The sequence below is a fragment of the Leptosomus discolor genome, chromosome 2, assembly GCF_034619465.1.
Source record: "Leptosomus discolor isolate bLepDis1 chromosome 2, bLepDis1.hap2, whole genome shotgun sequence".
Taxonomy (NCBI): domain Eukaryota; kingdom Metazoa; phylum Chordata; class Aves; order Leptosomiformes; family Leptosomidae; genus Leptosomus; species Leptosomus discolor.
The window spans coordinates 59,373,006-59,397,706 of record NC_141392.1 but is presented as its reverse complement, the minus strand read 5'-3'; the positions used below and the strand labels follow the sequence as shown (position 1 = coordinate 59,397,706).

The following is a 24,701-nucleotide window of genomic DNA, read 5'->3' as shown; positions in this document are numbered from 1 at the left end:
GGCTTTGGCAACCTTTTGCCAATTTTCCCTCCGCGCGATTTGGGCTCTCGGGGACACTGAACGCGCCTCCAACGACAGGCGGTCACCGAGGGGGCGGCTGGCAGCGGCACACGAAGGAGGCGGCGGCCGAGGAACCCCTCCAGCCCTCGGGGGCGTGCTGCACCGGGGCACGCCCGGCACCGCGCCAGCGCCGCCCCGGCCGCCGCCCGGGCTCGCAGGTAGAGCCGCAGCCGCCGGGAAGCCGCTCCTCGGGTAAGGGCGCCCCAGCTCCCCCGCCCTCGCTGCGGGGCGGCAGCGGCCGGGCAAGGCCTGCGGGGCAGCGGGTTCCCCCCGCCCGACGAGGAGGAGGAGGAAGGGCGGCTGCGTGCCCCAGCCCCGCTCCGTTTCCTTCCGGGTTGCGGCCCGCCGCCGCCGCCACCTTCTCCCGCGCCCTGGGCCATGGGGGCGGCTGCCGGCGGGGACGCCCAGGAGAGGGCAGCGGCGGCGGCTCCGCTGGACCCCGGGCGCGGGCTGCCCCTGCCCCGGGGGGGCGGCAGTCCTGCTCCGTCCCAGGACAAGCTCTTCTTAATCAAAGGTGCAGAAAGCCCCCTCCCCTCCTTTGCCCGCACGGGTTAGGGACCAGCAGCAGCGGGTGCGGGAGCCCAGTGGCCAGCCCTGGCCGTGCCGCTGGTCGCGGTCAGCCGCGCCGCAGGGGCCGGCGGAGGCGGCCAGCGGGAGAAAGGCGTTTCCGTGCTGCCTTGCCGTAGCCCGAGGTCTCGCCCCGCTCTCCCGTCCCCGGGGCTAGGGATGACCTTGGCCAAGGCCTATGGATGCAGCGAGGAAGCCCCTACAACGCCGCCCGACTCTTCCCTCCTCTTCAGCGGCAGCGGCGCCCCTCAGCCGCCCGCCCGGCACGGGAGCAGGACGCGGAGCTACGAGGCACTGGGGTGGGATCCGGGTGGCCCGGGGCGGCGGGGTCCGCTTCGAGACGGGGGTGGCAGCCGCCGAGGGCAGCCGTCTTCCTCCCTCCGCAAAGGCCGCCCGGGCTGAGGGGAGGGGACCGCAGCGGGGTCGCGCAGCGAGACGGCGGCGGGGACTTGAAGGAGCTCAGCCGTGTGGGGCTGCGAGCGACGGCAGCCGGGGACGCCCCTAACGGGGTAAGAGCCATGGGGAAAGAGGCGGCTCGTCCGGGTTACAGATAGCGCTGCGGATTCCTTCAAGCGGAGGTTCCGTGGCAAACCAAGCAAGTGTCCGGGGCTGGAGCCCCGCCGGGGGCGCTGAGGCGACGGGGGAGCCGGGCCTCGCAGCAGAGCCCGCCGCCTCCGCAGTCACCCTCACCTGCAGCTGGCGGGCCCGGGCCCGGTCCCTCCGGGTGCTCGGGCTCCCCGCGCCCCCTGGCGGAGCGGAGGCCGCAATCCCTGGGCTCACCGGCCCGGGCTGCCCGGTCCCGGGGGAGACGGGCAGGTCGCCGTCGGGGGTGCCCCCGGGCAGGCACCGGGGAACGGCGGCTCTGTGAGCACGAAAGTGTAGGGGCACCTTTCCCTGTTGCCTGCCCCTTGCGGTGCTTTCCTGCCCCTCCCAAGGAGGCCGTGCATCGAGCTCCTCCTTTTTGAGGAGAAGTTAATGTAAGACCAATTATTTCTGAAATGGGGGAAATACTGATTAGTACGCCTTGAAATGTAAAATGCAGTGGGCATGCGAAGTTTGGGCAGTGTGTGAGGTCTCCTTGCTCCCAGGCAGAGGGGTACTTTATAGTTTCGTTGACACAAGTACAGCAAACTTCTCCATCCCATTAATAGGATAATTAATTTTTAAAAAGTGAGACCTAACATAAACATGTTTTGCTTCTTGCTTCCTATTCAGGCCAGTTTTTTATTTACCTAACTGATATTAGGGAAGGGAGAACGGGCCTGGTACCAATAGTTGCAAAGGAAGAACTTGTAACCCCCTGTGTTTTTTAATTTTAATACGAATCGAATGGTTTTGTACAGTGCACTCGGTCTTTGTAACAAGCCTTTTTCTTAAAAGGGGGCAGGTATGGCTACATGTGACTTTGATGCAAGAAGTAAAAGGGATCAAGGGACCCCAAGTAACTCTGGAAACACTCTGAAAGAACTGGCAAGCGAGGAATGCTTTCTGGCTTGGGAAAGCTTCCGGCTAGTGTCGTTTTCTTTTTTTTAAATAGAGCATTAGAACGTAAAACAAAGAAAGCTGAATAACAAGTGTTGCTTATGAAATGATCTTCAGAGGTACTGGTGGATTTTCAGGTGGCCATTTGAAATAACAAGCGATGCAACAAAAATTACATCTTCCTTTTGGGGAAGGGTAAGGCATAGCCATAGAACAAGACCATTTCAGTAGCCTAGCTCTGGGGTGAGAGAGAAATTTTGAAGTACTGTGAAAAGGCATCCTAGGATTTGAATGTTTTTGTGTGTGTGTGTGTCTTGAAAATATATGCACTTGCTTTTAATTTAAAAAATGCTTTTTCTTGCTTTTTTGCTGTATTGAGTTAATGTAAATAATGTACACAACTGTGCTTTTCCCTTAAGCGTGTGCTGACAGATCTTAATTTTTCAGGTATTCTTTTCAAAACAGGTTTGGTTTTGTGGTTTGGTGGGTTTTTTTCTTCTCTTTTAAGAAATAAAATCTTAATTTTTGTTTCTTAAACTTTTCTTGGCAGGTGGAATTTTTCTAGGTACTGTCGCTACAGCAGGAATGATAGCAGGTTTTGGCACCACACTTGCCATGACGAAAAAGAAGAACCCAGACTGGTTTAGTAAGGTTTGTTCCTTTTAAACTATTTTCCAACTGCGATACGCAGGAAAAAAGAACGCATCAAATACTTTACAGAAATGTTGTATGTGGAGTTTGACTGTACAAAGTTGATGGTAAGAGCACTAGACTTAATTGAAGTCAATAGGGGTAAGATTAATTTAAAAATCAATTCAGAGTTGGCACTGCTGAATACTTTAGTACTTGAAATATATGAAGCTTGCACTGCTGGAGTCCTACTAGTGCTATATAATGGGATATAACTGATGGTCTGTTTTGATTCTGTGATGTGAACGCACGTCAGTCACGAGCCTGTATCACCTCCGTGATCCGGTTCACCATGCAGCCCCAGAGTGCTACAGTGAATTGGGAAGTGAGGTAACTGCAGTAAGTGTGGGAATGAGGAGGTAGAAAGCCTGGAAGCTGTGGAATCACTTCGTCAAAATTTCAGCTCTCCACTCCCTTCCTGCTGTGTAAGGGGAAGGATGAGAGTGAGTGGTGGCTTGGTACTATGAGATCTGATGGCCAAAAATAATCTGGTCTGGTGCAGTTACTGACAGGATCCACCTGAGCATTCTGAAGGAAAAAAACTGCAAAGCTAGCAATTATACCATGTTGGTGTATTAGTCTGAAATACGGCGTATTTAACTGAAGAATGCTTTTTTTCCTCACTAATTCTTTGTTACTGCTGAAAATGTCAACAACAGGCCCTTAAAATTGATCAATCTTATCTCCACCAAGCTCTTAAAATACAACATGTATTACAGATGTTTTTTGGGAGCTGAGAACTGAGCAGTTGTGTTTATTTTTAAAATGGTAATTCAGTACCAATGCATATCAAGAGAAAAAAAATATTGCACTTTCTATCAGACCCTTTGTGTCTGATCACTCAAAATCTCTTTTTGTGGTCAAAGAGCATGAGGGTCTTCCTCTGCCATCCCCTTTTCCTCTGTAGGTTGCTGTGGCATAACTCATCCGTTGCCTTTGCAGCAACAACAAATACAGGGGTGTTTTTGAAATAGACAAAATAGAAAGCTCCATGAGAAGGTATTTCACAACTTACAGAAATATGTTACATTAAGGAAGTTTTCTTTCTTTCTTTCTTTTCACATCCTTTTTTAAAAACCCTTCCTTTTTCCTGAGCATTGCATTTTTTCCAGCTTCCGCGTATTCTTGGCCGTCTGAGCTGTCCTGTTACCAATGTGAAATTTATCAAGAGGACCTTGCATTGACATGCGAGCATATATATGTGCTGATATGTGCTGGAAATGGCACCGAGTGACGCCTACCGTTTTGAGTTTTGCTCAAAACCTGTATCTGCTGCTATCTGTGCAATGATTACTGCAGTTTGCCAGCAAGAATCTGTGATTCGTGGGCCCCTCAGCTTAAATACTGCAAAATGCAGAAAGGTGTTTTTTTGTCAAGGTACTTGTAGGTGAGCAATTTTGAAAGGGAAGGCTAGACTTTAAGAATGACTTAACTGTCTGGAGGTTCTCTGAGGTACCAACGAGGTAAACAGTTTTGCAGTAGCATTCTTGCGTAAATTTGTAGTTACTTACTGCAATTTTTAGTAACATGTCATGTATAATAACAAAAGTGTAACTATGAATAACTACAGATGATGGCATACTTCGTAGAGGTTCAATGCCTAAATACTATTTTTATCCACATTAAGGTGAGGCCATAGTTTGACAAGTACTTTAAACAAACATCAGCCAACATTGCTGTTGAAAGAAATAATCTGACCAGGCCTTAGTTTCTTCCAGTTCATTCTTGCCCTGTAAAGGCCCCAACGCTTGTATTACTGGGTTGGTGGGTTGGCAGTGGTTAATTCTACTCTTTTTTTTGTTTCCTGCATTAGTTTTAGTCCAAATCAGTCTTCTGATCCCCTTCACTGCGTCGCTGCAGTGGCTGTGCTGGCACAAGTTTGGGGAAGATCTGAAGGAATGAAAATTGATGCTTGATGTTGGGAAGAAGCACGAGACCTATTCTTTCAGCATCTTTGTTGTCTTGTGCCAGTTTTTGTGTCAGTGAAATGGTGGCATGCAAGTCAGGTAGAAACGGGAAGCAAACATAATGCAGACCAAAATAGTTTTATGGGAGAAAAAAATAGCAATTTATAGGTGAAACTGGAGCATCACAGCATCATGATTTCCTGACTGCATTCAGACTTCAGGAAGCAACAAGCCCTTGTAGAGTAGCGCCAGCATTACTGGCAAGAGGTAAATCTGTGCTCCGTACCTACTGTACTTCCTCCATGGTAGTGAGGTAAAGGCAATGTGAGCGTTTGTAGGACTGGTGCCCAAATTGGCTCGAAACTGAGATTACGTAATCCCGTTTAGTGGTGAACCACTGCAGAGACCTTCAGTTAAGAAACGATTGGGGAGGGTGTTTTAAAATCAAATGCTCAGATGCAGTAGCCTCCTTGTGGTAAGTGTTTCACGAGCATTTATCCAGGTGTTTAATTTTACAGTGGGTCAGGTCATGCAAAGCAGTGAACACGCTGAATACAATCAACCAAAACAGTTGAGCGCACCATTTATTTTAGGCACTGCTTCCTTTCAGACATACAGTTATCCACAAGGGGATAGTTACAGGATTGAGGCCTGTGTCTGAAAAAAACCCAATGCCACTTCTCCTTCTCCCACTTCCTGCTTATATCCTCCAGAAAAAAAATAAATATGAAGCATATATTTTGGTAACCAAATTAGCCAATTCTGCCCTGTATTTTCCTGGCCTGGTTTTTAGAAAGACTCAGGTATTGTTTAATAGCATGGTTTTTTAATTAAAGAGTTGTTTTTAAGAAAATATAGGAGCAGTATTGAAGAGAAAACAATCTAATCTGCGTGTAGCATAACGGGTTCATGAATAAAATTCACTTCTCTTAAAAAGTTCTTTTGTTGGTGACATCCTTTTCTCCTGTGCTACTGTTGTCTTTTAAAAATTTTTAGCATTTCATTAATCAGCTTTCTTGATGCTCTGAACAGCATATCTGATAGTCATATAGCAGACTGTGTTGTTTACAGCAGTCCTTCTCCGTGTACTTAATACGCCAAGGAATCAGCCTGTGACCGAGTGCTCTTTGCCTGCTCTCAGTAGAACCAGATCAATTATTTCCATTTACCGCTTTTTTTTTTTCTTTTTCTGGGGCAATCAAGCATTTAAATAGCATTTGAGTGTGGGGGTTTTTTGTTTTTTCCCCAGCAATTTTCACAGATAATGACTCCTATTTAAAGATTCTGTATAGAGGATATTTTTGTCCATTAATTTCGTATCTTCTAAATGGGAGAAATTTTTCTGCCTGTTGTTGTACATGGTTAGACTATGGAAGCAGGAGAAATGTGAGAAATAATCATCAGCAGTTTAAATCTACTCAAAGCAGTCTCTACTGAAACAGTTAATGCAAGTTCATTAGCTATGGTAAGGAGATAATAGGACCTGGTGTAATAAATAGCGTGACTAGAGATCTCTGCTGTTTGTGTGTATACGCACCCGCTTACAGAGCACTGCTTTCTTAACAGTTTCCACTTTGGGATGTCCAAATCAGAATAAATAAGGATCAAGATACGTTTTGCTTGTGCCCTTTGCAAATGTGTATCTGTCCTTGGGTAACTGTGCTTGCAGCTAAATCCTGAGGAAAAGTGTTAATGCTGAGGATCATTTTAACATTTCAATAAACACAAAGCCAAGAGGAAAAAACCTACTGTTCTTTTCACTGACCTGTGAAAAAACCTGGCTGTTTCACTGACTAAATACTGTAGTGATAATTACTACATATGTTTAATTATATCAAAGAAGAGAGAGAACCATTTTTTAAAAAATAATTTTTAAAATTCAAAGTCTTTTTAAAGCAAGAATACAAAAGATTTTTTCCCTGCTTTTTGTGATGAATAGTTCAGTGCAGCTGTTTGGCATGTTTTGGAGGAAAATTTTTTGCATACTTCTGCAAGTTAATTTCACTTTTCAGTATTTTAGACTATAAATGAAATTATTAAATATATTTGTATGCTTGCACTCTCATGTATGTTTACCTCTGAGCAATAACTTTTTTTTCCCCAAGATGCCCAGTAAGTGGGACTGTTCAGTTGTGTAAGGACCATAGATGTTAGTCTTTAACAGTTACCGTCTGAAATCTGTTTCCATGTGAAGAACTGAACAGTGATTCTTTGGGGGAAAAAAGCCAAAACCCCCTTGCTGACGTTTACCACTATGAACAAGAGGATTATGGCCGCTGTTGGGGGCTACGCAGATTGAAGCTGTCCTGTCCCAAATACGCACAGTAAGGTGGGCGTTGTGAGAGAGAACAGCTGGGTAACGGTGCACGCGTGGCGTGAACTGATTGATGTCAGCCAGCGTGTGGCTTATGCCCTTGGTAGCTGCAATGTGTGTTTATGTGCAGAGAGAGAGAAGGTTTCACTGGGGTTGGGATCCCATCATGGCTCAGGCTCTGTTCTTGACATGAGGTAGCTTTTCCAAGTGACAGTGTGTTGTGTTTTTGGGACATGTCTCATGGTAGACTCTTATGCAGCGGTATCTTAACAAGTGGTTAAAACCACCTACTCTTGTTTCTGACAAAAATGGTAAGTATGGAGACTGCAGAACATTTTCTATGTTGCCACTTGGTGAACTCTGCAGGGGGGGTGCGTTGTTGTTTGCTCTTTATAAAGTTTTCCTAAATAGTTTCCAGAGCTCCTTCAGAGTTGCGGCCCCTCAAAATCAGTCTCTCCGTCACTGTTGTTATACCCTCTCTGTGTCAAGCTGAAAGCTGCTCGGGTTCCTCCAGTTTCCTAATCTGCTGTTTCAGAAGTACAGATAAAGACCGTAGGCCAGTGGTTGCTCCCCACCTGTACCCTCCAAGAAAACATAACCAAAATCGGTGACGTACAATGATTATGCTCTGATGTCACTGGCACAGGAGCTTGTGGCTGGTTTTGATTCAGTTTTATATTTTGACTGGTGGAATAACTGAGTGTCAGATTCTTGTGCCCGCAAAACAGTTGACTTCAGCATTTCTGGGTAATAAACAATCATCCAGAGGTGGTACTGGCAACCAGGAAAGCTGCCCCTGGTGGGAAGGCAGCTCATCCACCCCCTTGCTTGGCTCTTGGGGTCTGCTGGCAGCCGTAACAGCTTCTGTGGCCACGTTAGTCCAGCTGGCAAGTGAGGAAAAATTCTAGATCACTAAGTTAACTTTTTTAGTTAGTTTTTTTTTTTTTTTTTTCCCAATTATTGTTCGCTTTGTGTTGATCGCTTTATCTTTGGTTCTAGGGGATTACTGCCACCGCTGCATTACCAGAGAGTGGTTCATCACTGGCCTTACGAGCCCTAGGATGGGGCTCACTGTACGCATGGTGCGGAGTTGGATTGCTCAGTTTTGCCATCTGGAAGGCTCTGGGTGTGCACAGTGTGAGTAGAGAGTATGATCCCCTCAAATACCATGTTTTTCCTTGGGTAATGCATCTTGGGGTGGCATCTCTACACTACTTCAGCCTAGGAGTTACACCTTCATTCACCACCTGTAGAGCGACGAACCAGCGTGTGTGCCACGGGGGAGGCGTTCTTTACCGCTGCAAAAAACGGGATGTTGTGGGAGGAGACAATTTTGGGGGAGGAACAGTTTTTTCCTGTTTGTGTTCATTTGCACAGATGTTTCAGATTCTTCACAAAAGAGCCAGTGTTCTAATTTAGAGACAAAAATAGTAGCTGCAAACTTTCTGTATCCTTTGCTTACTGAATTGAAGGCTGCCCCCTGAATCCGATCTTTAGAGCAAGCCGTTTATTTGTCCAAGTTCCATTTTTTTGCATCAGGACACTAGGGACATAAGAAAAACTGAGAGGAAACCAGCTTGCTTTCTAGTGTGTTTCTGGAAGGGGCAAGGGGGCAGAAGATTGAGTTTCATGTGCAATAGAATGGTGGTCCGTGGCATGCCACATCAAGGCGAAGAAACTCGGGAAGCATCTGTATGTCCCAAGAGGCTAAGGCTATCTTTAGTAAATTGCTTATGTTCCAGTGTTTCACGGTGCTGAGCGTGAACAGTAAAGTTCATGTAAGCATTTTTGTTTGCCCCTAGTAATGAGCCGTGACATGAATCCCCTGCAGCTGTGAGTTTGGCAGAACTGTGTCCTCTTTAGGACTGGGAATGAATAGACTTCCTTTACCTTCCATGGCAAATTATTGGTATATTCAGCAAAGCATCTCCCAAAACTAAAACATCCCACTACTGTTGTCATTAATATCTTTATTCAAGTTCTCACTTCTTGTCTACTCTGCTGATGTGTCCTTTAGGTCACCATTTGGGTCCCAACATACAGCAGTACACGTTCCCTTATTCCTTGATTTCCAGTGAGGATTCCAGTAAAGGAAGGCAGAACACTAAAAAAGCATAGCAGGACAGAGGAGGCAGCTACAACACATTTTGTTTAAACTCAGGTCCTCCTTGTGAGGCTGTAGTGGAATCGCAGAGAAGCGGAAGAACAGCGGGAGTACCAGTTTGTACTGTGCATGCTGAGCTGCCACAGTCCACCCCGTTTACTGCCAGTTATATCGTCAGCCAAAAGGATTCATTTCGCACTGTGCTGCCGATTCTTACTTTCATTCTGTCGGGGTATTTCTGATCCTGCCAAAGGACAGCAGAACCTGACCCTCGTCTGCAGTTCTTGTTAACTTTTTTCTCAGTAAGCTTAATTTTTACCTCCCTGGGAAGTACTGGGCTAGACCCACAGTTGCCTGGTTTCCCTGTGAGGCTGCTTTCCTTGAGACTGGCTGACAGGGAACATCCACATAAGCTTGAGATGGTCAAGCCCCAGGACATGTCAGAGTCTGAGGGAGGCTTCATGCCACCTGACAGCGTGGCTCTTGTGTCGGGGGCATACAGGACACTGCAGAGCATCGCGGGGACTCGTTGAGCGTTCCTAGTCAGAAAGGTGCACCTCAAAATGTTCTGTGTTGTGTCAGTGTTGAAAGGAGGCGCGGGAAACTGTATTTTAAGAGGCTCTTGCAAACGCCTGTTGGTATTGGTTTCTGTTGTGGAGTGCTCCCGTTTCACCGTAGTGCATGGGGAGAACTGCAGGTACTGAAGGAAGCAGATTTCTGTCAAGAGTCTGTGCCAGCACATGATTTTGAACAGCTCGCTCTCTCTGCTGACATGTTTATTGCATTCACTATAGAGTTTTAAATTCCCACTGCAGGAAGAAAACGCGTACAATAGTGCTACTCGTTATTGCAGAATCAGAAATCAGCAATTTGTGAATTTCCTGTCACACATTTTTTTCCTGTTTTACTGTAGAACTGTTAAAATCAAATGTATATATGTTTAAAATTGCTGGAGGTGCAGAAGCAGAAGTATGTTAAAAATGAAATATTCTGACCAAAGAGGTTCATTAGCATTAAAAATATACTTCTAGAATAAGTCATCTTTGATTTTTTTGATTGTTGTTGACACTTCTTACATACTGCTTTAACATAACACTTGGGAGCAAACACTGACTTTGAAAGACGTTATTTTTCTGCTTAAATATCATCTTCCTGAACAGCTGAAATTAAGTAAGGGTTATAAGCTGGCTGGCACATTACTATTTCCAGACCCTTAAACATATGCTCGTTTTAAGAAGGGCCTGTTTATTTTATTTGTTTTCCCATTTCAGGGGAACATGATACTTTTGAAAATTTTTAATTGCTGTCATGTAAGAAGATATAATAGATTAACAGTCAGTCAGTTAAAATGCTGATTTTTAAGAACACATATCAGATGCATATGTTGTGTCTAATAATTACTAGATAGCCACAAAAATAACTTTTTATGTGTGGGAAAGTATTTACTGAAGTTATCACTGAGTGAAATAAAGTTTCCTTGTACATAAACAGTTCAGACCATGGAAGAGACTATGTATTTTACAGTAAGCTCAATGTTTTCAAATTAACATTTTAATTTCAGTTAAACATTTTAATAAGAGGCTCTTACAGATTTGCCTGAATAAAAATGTCTTGAGTCTTCAGTGTGGTTGAGTACCGCAAGTTCAGGTGCTGTGTAGTACGTGCAGGTTCCCAATACCCGTAGAAGTTCAAGTTACAATTTCAAACCTGGCACCGAGTAGGTTTGAAAATATTTGAAAGCTGCTAACTTAAGGCAGACTTTAGCCTCTGAAAGTGCTATACTATATGTGACCCAAGGGGACACTTGGCTCATTTTGATGCCAGGAATCTGTGTGAACTTTACTGAAGGTTTGGCAGCTGAACAAAGAGAAGAGGTTCTGCCCAGCCTCTTCACCTTACTGCCTTTAACAGTAACCAGCTGCCTTGGGGACCTGCTGATTACTGATCTGGCCCTGCTGGGCAGCGGCTTCATTTGTTTAAGAGCTACTGGTAATATTGGTAACACTACTGACGGGTAGTACAGTTTCTTGATATTAAATTGTTTCTCTCGATATTAAATTGTTAAGGATAATAAAATTGTGATGGTAAGCACTGCAGGTGTTTCATTCAGCAAACAAGAAAGCTGCTTCTGTCACACGCAGGAGTACATCAGCTCCAGTGCTTTCTCCCATCCATTGCCAGCTCTGTCCCTGCGACTGTTGTGGTGGGATCTCAGTGAGTCAAGGACTGACCTTCACTTGCAGCTTGGCAGGGAGTTCCGGATCAAGTAAGACTGAGTGTTGTTTAATGCCTCATGTCATCTCCAGGAGTAAAGTACAGGAAGCCACAGTGGAAAATCAGACTTGGTGGGTTGGCAGGGATCACACTGAAAGGAGTAAGAGAGCTAGGAGATCTTGAGGAGTAGCTGGTTTGGCCAGGAAAGCTATTGAGCAGTTCCAGTCCTGACTGGCCAGCCTGTGGAGACAGACGAAGCTCATGCAGACCGGAGCTTGGGCTGGCTTTACAGGAGGAGGAGATCAGAGCTCATTGGTGGGTTTGGGGCTTTGCAGGAGGAGGAGGAGGAGGAGAGCAGAGCTCATCGGTGGGTTTGGAGAAGTGCAGCGAAAGATGTGCTCAGTGCTCTTTGTGCTTCGAACTCTGCTCACGCTAGCGCTGCGCCGGTTTGAAACGATGGACCTTTCGATCGGTGGGACTGAGTTGTCCCAACCCTTACGAGGACGCACCCGCTGTAAATCCCTTGGCGCTTGCAGGAGAAGGGGGTGAGCACCGCCCGCACACCTGGGAGGGCGCAACTAAACCAGCGAGGTGCTGCTTTGGTTTCGGGGGTTTTAGCTGGCGGGGAGGGCCTCCACTGTGCTGCCCCCGGTGCGCTGCCTGCTCTGGGCATGGCGAGGAGGGCCAGGGGTGTCTCCGCCACCCAGTTTAGTTTTCTGCTGAGGCAACAAGCGTGTTTAATTGCCTCATTAACGACCCGGGTCGTTAACCGAGCGGCGCAGTGGTGGCAGACAGCACTGCTGTTAGTCAGAGCCCAGAGGGGCACCTTCGCTGGGTGTCGTTGCCAAAATGCTGTGGTGTTTAGTGGTTGGGGATGTGTTTCCCATGAGCATAAACTACTGACGGGACAATAGGTGATGGATAAAATTGTGGACTACCCTGAGCTTTGTGACTGTTGAATTATCTTGCCATCGCTTGCAAAGTCAGAGATGAAAGGACGAGCGCAGACTGGCACAGTATCTCCTCGATGAGCTGTGATCGCTGTCATTGCTCTGTGTCCATCGTTCCGAAGGAGCGCTGCGGTGGCTCGGCAGCTTGTGTCGTGGAAGGAGACTGAAGCCACAGGTCAGGATGCCTCGTCTTTATGCCTTCTGAGACAGCCTGTGTTGGCAGTAGAAGCGAGTCGTTGCTAAGATCTGTTCCAGACGCTGAGGTGATGGACCAGCTTTGGTGATACCAGATTTTTATTTAATCTTTGTGGTTTACTGGTTCTTAAAACAGTGCTGTGACAATGCCTGCTTCCAGCTCTTAAATGGCTTTATTGTTAAAGGTGGTTTCCTGTAGCTTTACAGTCTGCTACTTTTTATGCCAGCGTGAAAACCCAAGGGTGATAGTAAGTAACTGATCTTTATATCTTAGTAAGGGATATGAAAGATTTGACGCTGTCTCAGGTTGGGTTGTTAATATCCCCTGACTGCAGTTACCACTATTGCAATCTGAGGACAGGCTGGTAAGTAGTAAACCCTACTTGATTCCATCCCATTCTTATTCCTAAACAGAGAAGTAACAGATCAGTGAGGACTTGGTTTCATCATGGTTTAAGTTCCATTTTTCAATAATGTGAAAGAGAAATCTTTATTTTCAAAACGTAGGAGATGGCGGTTATCTAGTTTTATATTGTACCTCTTGCAGAAAATAACCAGCTGTCAGTAACAGTCAGACTTTTTTAACTTGCTTCCTGCAATCTCATAGGAAAATATTTAAAGTCAGTCCACCTTTGATTATCTCCGGGCATAGAAGTTCTGTCTATATTAGCAAGTATCAGTGACCAGCAGCATTGGGGTAGTGAAGCAATTGGGGGCTGAGGGCCTGACATCTACAACCATTCCAGGGGATTTTTAAAATTTAGACTGACTCTGGCCTTGCCCCATGGCTTGGAGGCCTGTCTGCAGTTGGAGTATGTTACATGTGCTCCTAGAATGCTTCTTCAGTTTTGTGTCACCCTAAAGAAACCCAGTTCATGCATTTTGAGACTGCTCGGCAGTACACAAAGTCATGCCCAGTAAGCACGGTCAACTGGGAGATTTGTTCCCAAAGAGCACTCCTGATCTGAACCCAGGGCTCATCCAGCACACGCACAGCCTTCCTCTCCGAGGCATTTTGCAAGATAGAAGGACATGTGCGATGTCAAACACAAGCTTAATAATTGACACCTGGCTTGAAACCAAACGGCACCACCTTTTTTAACAAGCATGTTTGATAATTTAACAACTTCCAGATCATGGCATTATCTTACAGGGTTTTGAGCTTGCAGCCTCAGAACCCTGTAGCTGCCCGCTCCTGGTGCAGCAGGCTGACTTTTTTGATGCAAAACACAGAGGTATTGAAATAAATTACATAGAAAAGAATGGGTTTGGCCAGTGTATCATTTGAATTTTCTTACAGTTGAATAGTAGTTGAAACATTTTAACATCTTCCATATGAAATGAGTAATGAAGTTTTAAATTTTCAATTGAAGAATAAGTGGTGGTTCACTCAGTAAAAAATTTTTAGAAGTAAACCATTCAAAATTATCTTGAAACGTCTTTGTTACAGTTAACCTAAACAAATATTTTTGTGGAGGTTTCCAAAAATTAAATCTTTCTCATTTTATTTGCCTATTCTAGAAGTGTACAGTTACAGTTGAGTTGTAAACCTGTTCTTTAAATAAAAGTTTTTGTTATTAATTAAACCTGCAGCTATGGAATACTTGGCAGGTATTAAAACATACCTGTGAATGCTGCCTAGAAATGCCTGATGTTCTTTTTTTTTTTTTTTTTTTTAAACTGTCAGCGATGATGAGCCTTCTTTTAAAAGCAGGAGAATACCCTCAGCCCTTGTAGACCGAAGCATACGACAATTAACAAACAAGATAAATTAGGCTTTAAAAGCCCTTTTGCTCGTCATGCCCTCAATAAATTAGGTTTTATTTCCTCAGCAATAAAAGCACGCTTTCTCCCATAGGAGAAGGGCCAGAACGAGTCATATGTAGGTTTGTGAGATTCTGATTGTTGCTTCCACATCTGTTCCATGGAAAGCTGGAAAAATAGTGAGAAGAATTGCCTAGCAATTGGTGACTAATATAGTTATAAAATAGTAGTTTATCATTTTTATGGTGACTCCTGATGAAATATCCTGGTTTTCATTGATCTTAACCTGTGAAATATTAACAGTCTAAAACAATTGCACAGCTGTAAAGAGACATCTGAAACAATTAAAGCAATACAGAGGATATATACTTGCCATGGTTTTGTTGGTAAGGACACTTCCTAGGCGGGCTGCTTTTCTCTAGAGGAAATCTAACCTCTAAATCACCGTTTTAAGCATAAAAATAACAACACCCCCCTGGTTATTTTGAGAGCTACTAGATATAATTTTGTGAGACTATAGGTACAGGAACAGTATTAATACGAAGGAGTGTGTTGGCTTTAAGGGTGAATGACTTTAAAAAATAAAAAGAGAACGTGGAGACGTAGTCTTCAAAAGTTACTGGGTTTGACATCTGTAAATAGCGCTTAGGTCTATAGGTCTCAGCCAGGTTTAGGCATATTGCAGTGGCTGAAGTTCTTACGCTATTTCATAAATGAACAAATGTTGCTATTAAAGCAGTGTATCTCCTAGATTCGTTTTAGACTCATCCTAAAGTCATTCATAGATTTTTTTGTTGTTAGTAGTTTTTAATTATGGTTATATTTAATCCTCACCCAAGTATTATTCATGAGGTTTCTATTCCTTATCACGCATATGTTTGATTGCACAGTAATAACATATATTTTCCTTGCTATTTCATGTTCATGTATTTCAGTATAAATCAAATCTGCCTATTTTTTTAATGTTCTTTTGTGTCCTCAATATTTATTTAAATTCAAGCTCTTAGAAGGTGGAGTGCTAGTACAAGTTAGCACTTCCTCCTCTTGTTTATACAGGGTTTTTCTGTACTGCTTATATCACCTAATTAGTTTGGTGTGGAGAAGACTTGCCTCCACACATATGTACTGCTAATATTTTATCCAAGATGTAAAGGAAGAAAAGAAGTGACCTATGAACTTCCCTGTATACTTGATACGGCAGAATGCTTACTCAAGGAGTAAGATCATCGTTTTCCTACTGGAAAGCTGCTACATCTGGTTTATGAATAGGGACAGCTGTGAGTGAGTGTTGCAAGGATATGGGAAGGCTGTAGCTGTCCTGAGGAATTACTCTGCTGTGTCTTGGGAGAGACTCGTAGCTGTTCGCTGCCACCAGCCTGTTACGAAGCTGGAACAGATAAACCCACGTTCAGCCTGTGGTCTGACATTGCCTCTGCGGAGCGGTTCCGCGTTGCCGTAAGTGGATGAGTGGGTTGATCCACTTCTCGGCCGCTCGTAACTGTGAGCTGTACGTGTACAACTAAAGTCTGAATAAAAGCTTATCTGATAGGTGCAAATTACTTGTGCTATACCTTGGTCCCATGGGTTCTTCCTGTGCTTCGTTAAGCGTGGTGGTATGGCCGTGCTTGTCTTGCCCTTCTCTGGTCCAAGACCCAGCTTGCTCTGCTGCCTGGGGGTGCCCAGCTGTCCCTGCCTGGCTCTGGGTGTCACAGTGGCTCCGACAGGTTTCCCCTGTGGAATTCGGCCCTGGGCATGGCACCAAGGCTTATGTATCACTGAAGAGTTTTGGGTTCATGCTGGCTCTTTTCCCAGCCACGAATCTCACTTGTGGGTGGTACATATTAATTCCTGGACCTACAGAGGAAAAAAAAAGAAAAATCACGCAGGTTGCCCTTTTCAGGAAGTGCCTGCTTGCAGACAATTCATGGCTTTAATTCAAAATTGCAAATTGCAGCAGAGAAGAGCTTATAGACTTGGGACACTCGTCCTGAGATTTTGGGTCCATTAACCAACTTGCTTTATACATTTAGATATTTAACTATTTTCAATTTTAAATTACTTTAATGTTAATATTTAAAATTGCCCAGGGTGACTAAGGAGCAATGACTAATACACCATAATAGACTAATCATGTGGATGTCTTTTCCAGGCACCCGGATTTGAAAGTAAGATTCTGCAGAAATAAATGGCATGTTCCTCAGTGATTTCAAAAGTATTTCGCTCCATTTTTCTCCATGGCATGAAAGCCTTTTGCAGCAGGATGGTATAATCCAAACTTTGTACGGTTACTTTTATTTCAAAGCCTGATGCAGCGTCACTGAAATCAATGAGAATAGGCTTGAGAATGAGACACCGACTTAATCTACTTTGAGATATCTTATATTACAAAAACTTAAGTCCTTGGCATTTCATTTCAGAAAGATCAATATGGAAATTAGAAAATTTTAAAGCTACTCCTGTATCTCTGAACCTAAGAAAGTTACTTTTTTTTTTTTTTTCAGATTGTGGGTTACAGAATTACTGCCTTAGTGTATATAAATTAATAGCTGTCTTTTCCATTGAGCATAATTAGCTATTCACTTCCTTTTTTTTGTATTCAAAATAATCTAGCCTTAAAGCAGAACAGTTTCGCTTTCCTTAGGCTTTTCGACTGGAATGGCACCTTCTTCCTTTTATGATACATATATAGAAAGATACTTTCAGGCTAGCAGTTAACAATCCCACTTTTGGGAGCGAGGTGACTTTCACACAGAAATTAAACCAGGCAAAGTGGGGCTCGTAAAACACGTTTGTGATGTAGACCAGCTATCTTCTCATTTGTGACACGCATTCGCTTGTGAGTAACACGGCTGCTGCACACTTGGAAAAGTAGCACGAGGAAAGTATTTCACGTGTTTTCTCTCTTCGTGTGATCCAGTCATTGGAAGAGAAACAGCCTGACGCTTGTGACCTGACAGCTCTTCGTAGTTCACCAGTAATTTGAGACAGAATACGTGGCAGCCATGGGAGGCTACTACGTATATATAAAGGTTTGGGAACTGCAACGTCTTTGCTATAAATAGTGACGATCCTCTCCCTGTAAAGCTCACAGGTTATTTTCATGTTATTTTTCTTTTAAAAAGCACAGGACACGTTTTACCCGACTATGCAGGATTTGTAGGAACAGGTTTCTGGAAAAATACGTCTATACATTTGTTTAATTTTAGGCGTTGTCAATGGCCCTCTTATTTCAAAGAAAGTATTTAACACTGCATAAGGTTAAGCATGTGTATAAGTCTCCATGGGACAGAGGGTTAATACGAGCTCTTAACTTCTCTAAATGGTTTAACAAAATTCTACTGCTGCTTTTCTCTGTGCAAGCCTGGAACACTGGCCTCAGCAAACAGGTTGTAAACAATGTACTATGACGGTGCGGTATGAGATGGTTAAATATTAGGACGTGTACTGCCAGGATTGACCCTCTGAGGGCTGTTTTCTTAGGCCCGTAGTTCTGAATAGTCTGAACCTTCATAGTGCCTTTGCCAATGAAGTGTGAGATCGCAGAGTATGAACCCGGGCCTTATTTTCCATGCTTGTTTTAGAGGTCAGCATGCAAATGGGCACAGGATGACTGACCTGCAGTGAGTGCCCCATTTTGCACCGAGGATCAGAGAATCACCTTCAGCCAGGAGGCTGTCTGCTCTGCTCTTCGGGTGCTGTAAGGGCTCAGCACTTCTCGTTTTCTACAAATAACTTGCTATTTCTGTATGCGGACCTTGGTAATCGTTTGCTAACAAGGGCACCAGCAGTCATTTTAAGATTTGGGAAAAGGTGTCAAGAACAATCCTCTCTGATGCTTTTAAATCCAGGGCAGCCCGTCTCATCTTCATGCCTTGTGAAATGGAAGGTGGCTGAGGAGAACACAGGGCATGTATAAGCTGTATTCTGCTGCCAGTCAATATTCCAGTTCAGGGCATCTAACCTCATTTCACTTGGAAGCTAACGTAAGCAGTTCTTACTGGTACAAGTACTAAAATAGGAAACTAATAATTCCTAGAATCTGGGTTGGGCTATTATGAGTGTCAGACATTAAAGAGAACATTTCTTTGTAAAACTTTCATTCTAGGATTCAAATAGACTCTTTTAGCCCCTCTTCCATTCATTTTAATATGAACGGCCACATAAGTGCTCTCAGTAATAGTGCTATCCCAATTTTTGCGTGACATTCTGTCAACGATGTACATTAAAAAGAGATTATTAAATGGAAGATGCTTTTAGGCCCCCATATTTTTGCCACCTGAGGCAGGATCATTAGGTTAAGATACGAAAATAACAGTGATCTGTAGCTATTACAGATTATTTAATGCAGTAAGGTAGATGATACCCTTTTAGAAAGAAGCCTGACAGTCAGAGGTGGAACCGTTACTGTAATTTATTTGGCAGGAAAAAACAGCATCAAGCTTTGCAATATCTGTGATAAAAAAATAACATTCACTTGAGTGAAATTCACTTCAGAGAGTTGCCTCCAGGAACGGAGCATGCTGGAATGTTAAATCAAGAAATGTGTTACAAATGGTTCGTGTACCACTAGGTTCAGAAGCAGCAGCTGTGAGAGTGGCCTGTGATACTGAAGGCAACAGGAAGAGGTAAAATGCATCCAGGTCTTAGTGCTCAGTTTACTGCACTATTAATTGAAGATGTTCTCACAGTTGAACCGAGTACCCCAGTGTCAGCGTGGCTGACATAATAAAGAGGCAGCCATTTCAGTGAATTATTTCAAAACATTCCAAAACTTAGTACATAGCACTGCATAGCACATTAGCTTTCATAGTGAAATGAATGCGTTCTGATTTGTGACCACTGACCTCTGGAATCTGGAGGAAATACAGGAGGAGATTTCCAGGAAGGGAGAGGGGAGAAGAGACCTCCCGACTGGCATGCCTGCTAAAAAGAAAAGGCAAGGCAAGACACTGAGTCCTAATTGCAGCTTTTCCCTCATCAAGAAGTGTGCTTGTCCCCTGGGGGTAAAGCAGGTAAAGACAGGATCCCAGTTCTTGCACCTCAAGTGTGCGGTATTGATAGAAAATAAAGCTAGATTCATCATCTTCACGAGAAGCTCACCACAGTGGAGGAGGTGCCGGGGCACTGGTAAGCCCAGCTCACTGGAGGTCAGCTAATTTACACGTTTAGCGAACAGATTTTACCTTCACTACAAGGATCCACTGAAGCTGCAGTGGGCCTGGTATGATACTGTCAACCAAATGCAAGCAAAACCAACCCTGAGGCTGGAAGTACATTCGGGTTAGCAACAAGCACAAATGTGGAAATGGAGGAAAAAACCTCGGAAGCTGGTGCTGTTAGTGGAACAGGAGAGAAAGGGGAGATACCTTAGAAGTCCAGATCAAAGCCCTAATGAAATACTGTGCTGCACTTTCTTACTGGGAGGAGAGGGGGACGGGGAAAACAGACGTCTGTGACTAGTACTAATTATGTTGTTTAATGTATTGTTGGTGAGAACTGAAAAACTGTTACGGAGCAAAATAATAGGGTGGGGTGTCTTCAGAGTTGTGTAGAAGTGAAAGCTTCTAGTAAGAGTTAGTAGTTGTGACAGTTGTATTGTGAAGACATTGGCCCCGTGTAGCCATCCTGTGAGGACTTAGGTATTAGTGAGGCCCATGCCAGTCACTGTGGAGAACGTCCCTCTTACATAGCTGACAGCCTGAAGTGTGACATTGAGAAGACCGTGCACAGTGGTGATCAGCTTGGCATTATGATTTATTAAAATAGCTCACTGTCCAGAAATCACGAAGGAAGAAAGTTTGTGGAAAAATATAAAACATCGTCAAAGTTGTGAATTGCAATGAAAACCTATTTTTGTGCAGAGCGGGCTTGGGGAAAAGGGCATGGATGCTGGCAAGAGAGGGAGTGCTAAATGAGACATTGAGTCTGGCATCACTTGCAGAGTGGTTTTACACGTGAGCGTCAAAATCTGAGAAGACGAGGCTGAGGAAGTTTCTCAGGGAGCCTTAAAAGCAAAAGAAAGTTGTTGAGTATTTCAGATTTGGTCCACATGTTAAGGAAAATTTGCTTTTCGAGGGAATGAGTTGCTTTTACCTGCAGAACATAAATTAGTGTTCTGAGGGGAGAAAAATCTGAATATTCTTAAATCTGCAGCTGCTAGCAGTGTTAGTGCTTTCTAAATAAATATATTTTTTTCTTTCAGAACAGAGCTATAGTGTTTTATTTCCTAGACGAAGGTTGCTTTTTGCGCTCGAGGGTTAGGGTTTGGCATGTCAGTAATTATAAGGTAGCTGTTAAGAGCAAGAAAGCACTGTAGTTTCCTGAATGGCTCCCCCACCCATCATCCTCTTTTTGCAGGCTTTATATAATTGCTTTTAGTTTTCCTTTGGGTTTGTGTGTCTTCAGTGGAGTAACAAGAGGTATCCTGTAGGGCTTAGGAGTGCGTCATTTAAATTTGACACTAAAAGAAATTTAGAAATCTGAATGTAGGAACAGCCGAAGAGTCCACGTTACACCAGATCATTAGCTGGTATAAAATGTTTTATTTCCAGTTACACCGACTGAGCTGCAGCAGTTTACATCAGGTTAGGATCTGACTGTTCCGGTGTCACCAAACACCCATATAATACTTCCAGTGAGATGAAAGAGTAGAAGCGTTCGTTCACTCTTTAGGAAGTTAAAAAAGTTAAGTAAATTGAATACTTTCTGCACATCGGAGAACTTAATTACAGAGGACTGGGAAAAACAGCTCAGCCAAAGCTCCTAAAGCATTTCCTACTGTAAATACTTGTATTTGTCAGCAATTGCTTAATGTTATTTGGGCTGTTCCCCTACGTCAGCTCTGATACTGGCGTTTCTTATTCTTGGAAATACTAGCTGTCTGTGAGTGCTTTTCAGTTTTAAATAAGAAGGAAAAATATTAGTTTAGGAACAGTTGTGGGTGTTTGCCAAGATTTTTAAAAACCAAGAACGAGTAATTAAAACAGCTGTGGGATCAGAATAAAATATAAAGCAGACAGCGAGTTAGTTTTTATGTAAGAACACAATCAGGAGAAAACAAAACCGATAATTTGGCTCTGGATTTTCCTCCTACTTCATGTAACATGTATTTTTATTTGATTAGCAGTGCCCCTGCATTTTTACACAAAAACTTGAGTTCTAAAATACTTTCATCCATCATAGTTAGTTATTGTCTTAGTAAAGGAAGGGCAATTTCTTTGTAAATTGTTTCATTCTTTGTATCAGCTGTAACTTGAATAATTGCATTCCAGCAACATTGCGCTAAAGAAGTACCAGTTCTTTTGTCGGAATTATTCATATGCAGAAGGACTTGAACAGGAAATGGCCCAAAGGTACTTGTAAAAAAACTGATGACCTGTAAAACACAAAATGTGGGCATGTTGGAGCAGATGCCTGTGTGGCTGTTGAGAATATCTAGATTTCCTGGAACCTCTCCATGGGACATGCTGCCTGAGACAGCATTTGGTCTTCAAGAGGTCATTGTATCCAGTGCTCGAATACCACATCCTGTCTTCTCTGCATGAATGTCATAGGTTCTGCAGAGCTTCCTAAAAATAGCAGTCCAAAACTTCCCCTTTATATCCTGCTGTTTGTGTAACAGGATTTTCACTGGTTTGATTTTTCCATGCCTATCCTTTAAAAGCATGTGTTATATAAAAATATACGTAAAAATCTTGGAAGAAAGAAACCTGCTAATTCTAAGTATTGTCTTCGAACAGAAGTGATTTTTAAAGAAATTAAATTTCAGTTCTGGCCTGCCTATTGAACCAGGCATTGGTGATGAAATAGTTATCATAAATATAGATTTGACAATTGGTATTAATGTATTGATACACAGAATATAGAACTAGCAGACTTCCTCTTTCACAGCATTTTAATTTAACAGTGGGGAAAAAAAGCTTAGTCCTAGATATCGTTATGAATCTTGTTTTCCTTCCTACAAACGTATACATTTGAATGAGACTTTGTTTTCTCACATGTATCTATATGGTGGGATAAACCTAAACTGTCAGAGCTGACCAGTATTTTTTCTTTAATCCTTATTTTAAAATACGTGAGCAGACCATTGGGCCTTTACTCCATTACAAGTGTAGAAAAAGGCCCTGCAGTCAAAATACGAGCACATTCTATGGAAGTCATTTTCCTCCAAGGGAAAACGTTTTAAATGTGTGTGTGTGTGTGTGTGTGTGTAGCAGTTCATGTAACAGTAGTGAATCATTCAGGCAAGTGGTCCAAATCAGGCACCCCAGAGTCGTGCTTTAGAAGGGGCGATTGTTGTGGGTCCTTTCATACTTTTTTCACTTTGTTAATTGAACCACCATAATTTGAAGGAAAGTCTTAATTTTCCATTATTTTTAAACTCTTTTTACCTGTTCTTTACCTCATGCAGCTTATTTTGTGGAATAAGCCCAGGGTTCATGGTGCCACTTTGTTTGCTCCTTATTAACAGTTAACTGATTTTATTTTTTTAATCTCATTTATAGATGAAAGAATTCCAAACTAAAATGCAGTCAATGTTTCCAGCAATTCCTAAGAATAGTGAGTCCACTGTTGAATGGGCGGACTTACTTAAATCCAAGTGAAAGACTCAGAGCCGTTTGGAGATGTCTCTTTCAGCAAGAGCAGGAGCGGAAGCAGCAGAAGTGTCCCATCTGAAAAACAGGGAAGAAAACAGACTGAGCAAGTTACTGCCTGAGTTCACTGGACCTGGGGATGCCAGTTAACATCTAGCAGCAAGGGAATTAAAACCAAAACAAAGCAGAACTATTGATACTGTGCTTTTCAGCGCGCTGGTATAGTTGATTTGTGAGGAAATGAACCCTCCAAGAGAAGTTGGATCCAACTTGAAAAAAGACTCTCTCTTACGAAGACTTAAAGAAGAAACCAATCTTCAGCATTAAATGCAAGAACAAAACCCTAAGAAGCTCTTACCCACCCCACGTCTTCAGAGGAATTTTAGGAAATTTCTCTGGGAAGCAAAGAAGAGTACTGTCAGTGACATTTACACGTCCCCTTAGGAATACAACCATCAAGCCAATTATAACAGATCTTTTACTGAGCCTGAAGGTAAAGGATACAGGGTGATTTTCTAAAAATAAAGGAGATACTTAAATTTGCAATAGAGAAAGTATCTAAAATGTACTATTTTTGTACGTCTGAAGGGAAAGTTTAAAACATTCAATATGCAAGTAGTAACCTACTGAGCTCCTCTGTAGAGCATCAGAAGAGATCTCTACAGAGTGCGGTGTTTTCTCAGCGTTAGCTTTTTTTATTGGATCCCACGGCAGTGAATCTGGTAGTTTGCATAAAAGTCTCTACTATATTTGTATAGCAATTTAAGTTGTAAGTGAAAAAAGGTATAAAACAGTGAGACACCTAGTCTGTCCAACACAAGTATTTTTGGCTAAGGAAGTGTATGGGCAGGGCTAGGGTTTTTTTGTATTTCAGTGGTTTCTGTGGCTCTTCTACCAGGAGAAGAAGCAATGTGACATTTTCCACACTGCAGTAATCTCATGAAGTGTGGGTGCAAGCTAGGAAGAATGATGTCTTACTCAAACATTGTATTTGCAGAACTGTAGATCTGTAAAAATGCAGAAATAAATAAATGCTATCAGTGAACAATCCTTTGCTGAATGCTCAATTACCACATTTTTTTATTAATTGCGCACAGTCCAATTAGTCAGTTGTCAGATTTAATAAAGTCCACTTAAAACCTGTCTTTTGTGATGTCTTTACATTCCTAGGGAAGAGCTTTAAAAAAAAAGCTTTAAATGTCAGATGAATAATGGAAAAGTATGGTTTTCCCATGAAACATGACAGCACTAAAATAGTATCTTTAAGGCAATTGAAGTGTAATAGTTGACATCTTTTGCATAGTTTGATGCTTGTAATCCAATATTAGATACATGGTGGTGAATACTGCCATCATATGCACGTGAAAAATGGTACCGTTTTCATGTTTCTGTTAGTCCGTGTGCATGGTGATACTGGTGTTGCCTGCGTGTATTAGTGCTGAAGTCACCGAGCTTAACAAGTAGCCACATTGTTAAAATTGGTCAGGTACTAAACTGAGCTAAATAAATGCAAATCGCACGGAGTCCTTAAGGTTGCTTGCCTTTGGTTTCTAAGGTGGGATTCGGGTCATCTGTCTTTGTCTGGATTAAGTAACTCACCTGAATCAGTCATCCAGAGTTCCCTGCAGTCAGTGGAGAAAGACAGGACCGGCCAGAGGGTGACTTGCAGTGCACTGAGATGAATGGCTGCTCTTGGAATTGTACAAAGCTTCCGACCTGACCTACCTGCTGGCTGCGTGTGAAACGAGCCGCTCTACCCTTGCTTACCTCCCGTCGGCATGGTGGCTGCATGAGAACACAGCTCAGGAGAAACTCAGAAATACAAGTGGTTTTCCCGTGCTTTAGAGCTCTGAGGACTAG

General features: G+C 43.3%; 1 protein-coding gene across 1 annotated transcript; it reads left to right on the top strand.

Moving 5' to 3' along the window:
* Window positions 1-438: 438 nt before the first annotated feature.
* On the top strand, window positions 439-23,981 carry TMEM242 (transmembrane protein 242). The gene is made up of 4 exons (XM_086461138.1): window positions 439-574; window positions 2,660-2,760; window positions 8,020-8,157; window positions 22,752-23,981. Exons 1-4 carry the CDS (start codon window positions 439-441, stop codon window positions 22,848-22,850), a joined length of 474 nt encoding a protein of 157 aa, XP_086317264.1. The 3' UTR covers window positions 22,851-23,981.
* The last annotated feature ends 720 nt before the right edge of the window (window positions 23,982-24,701 follow it).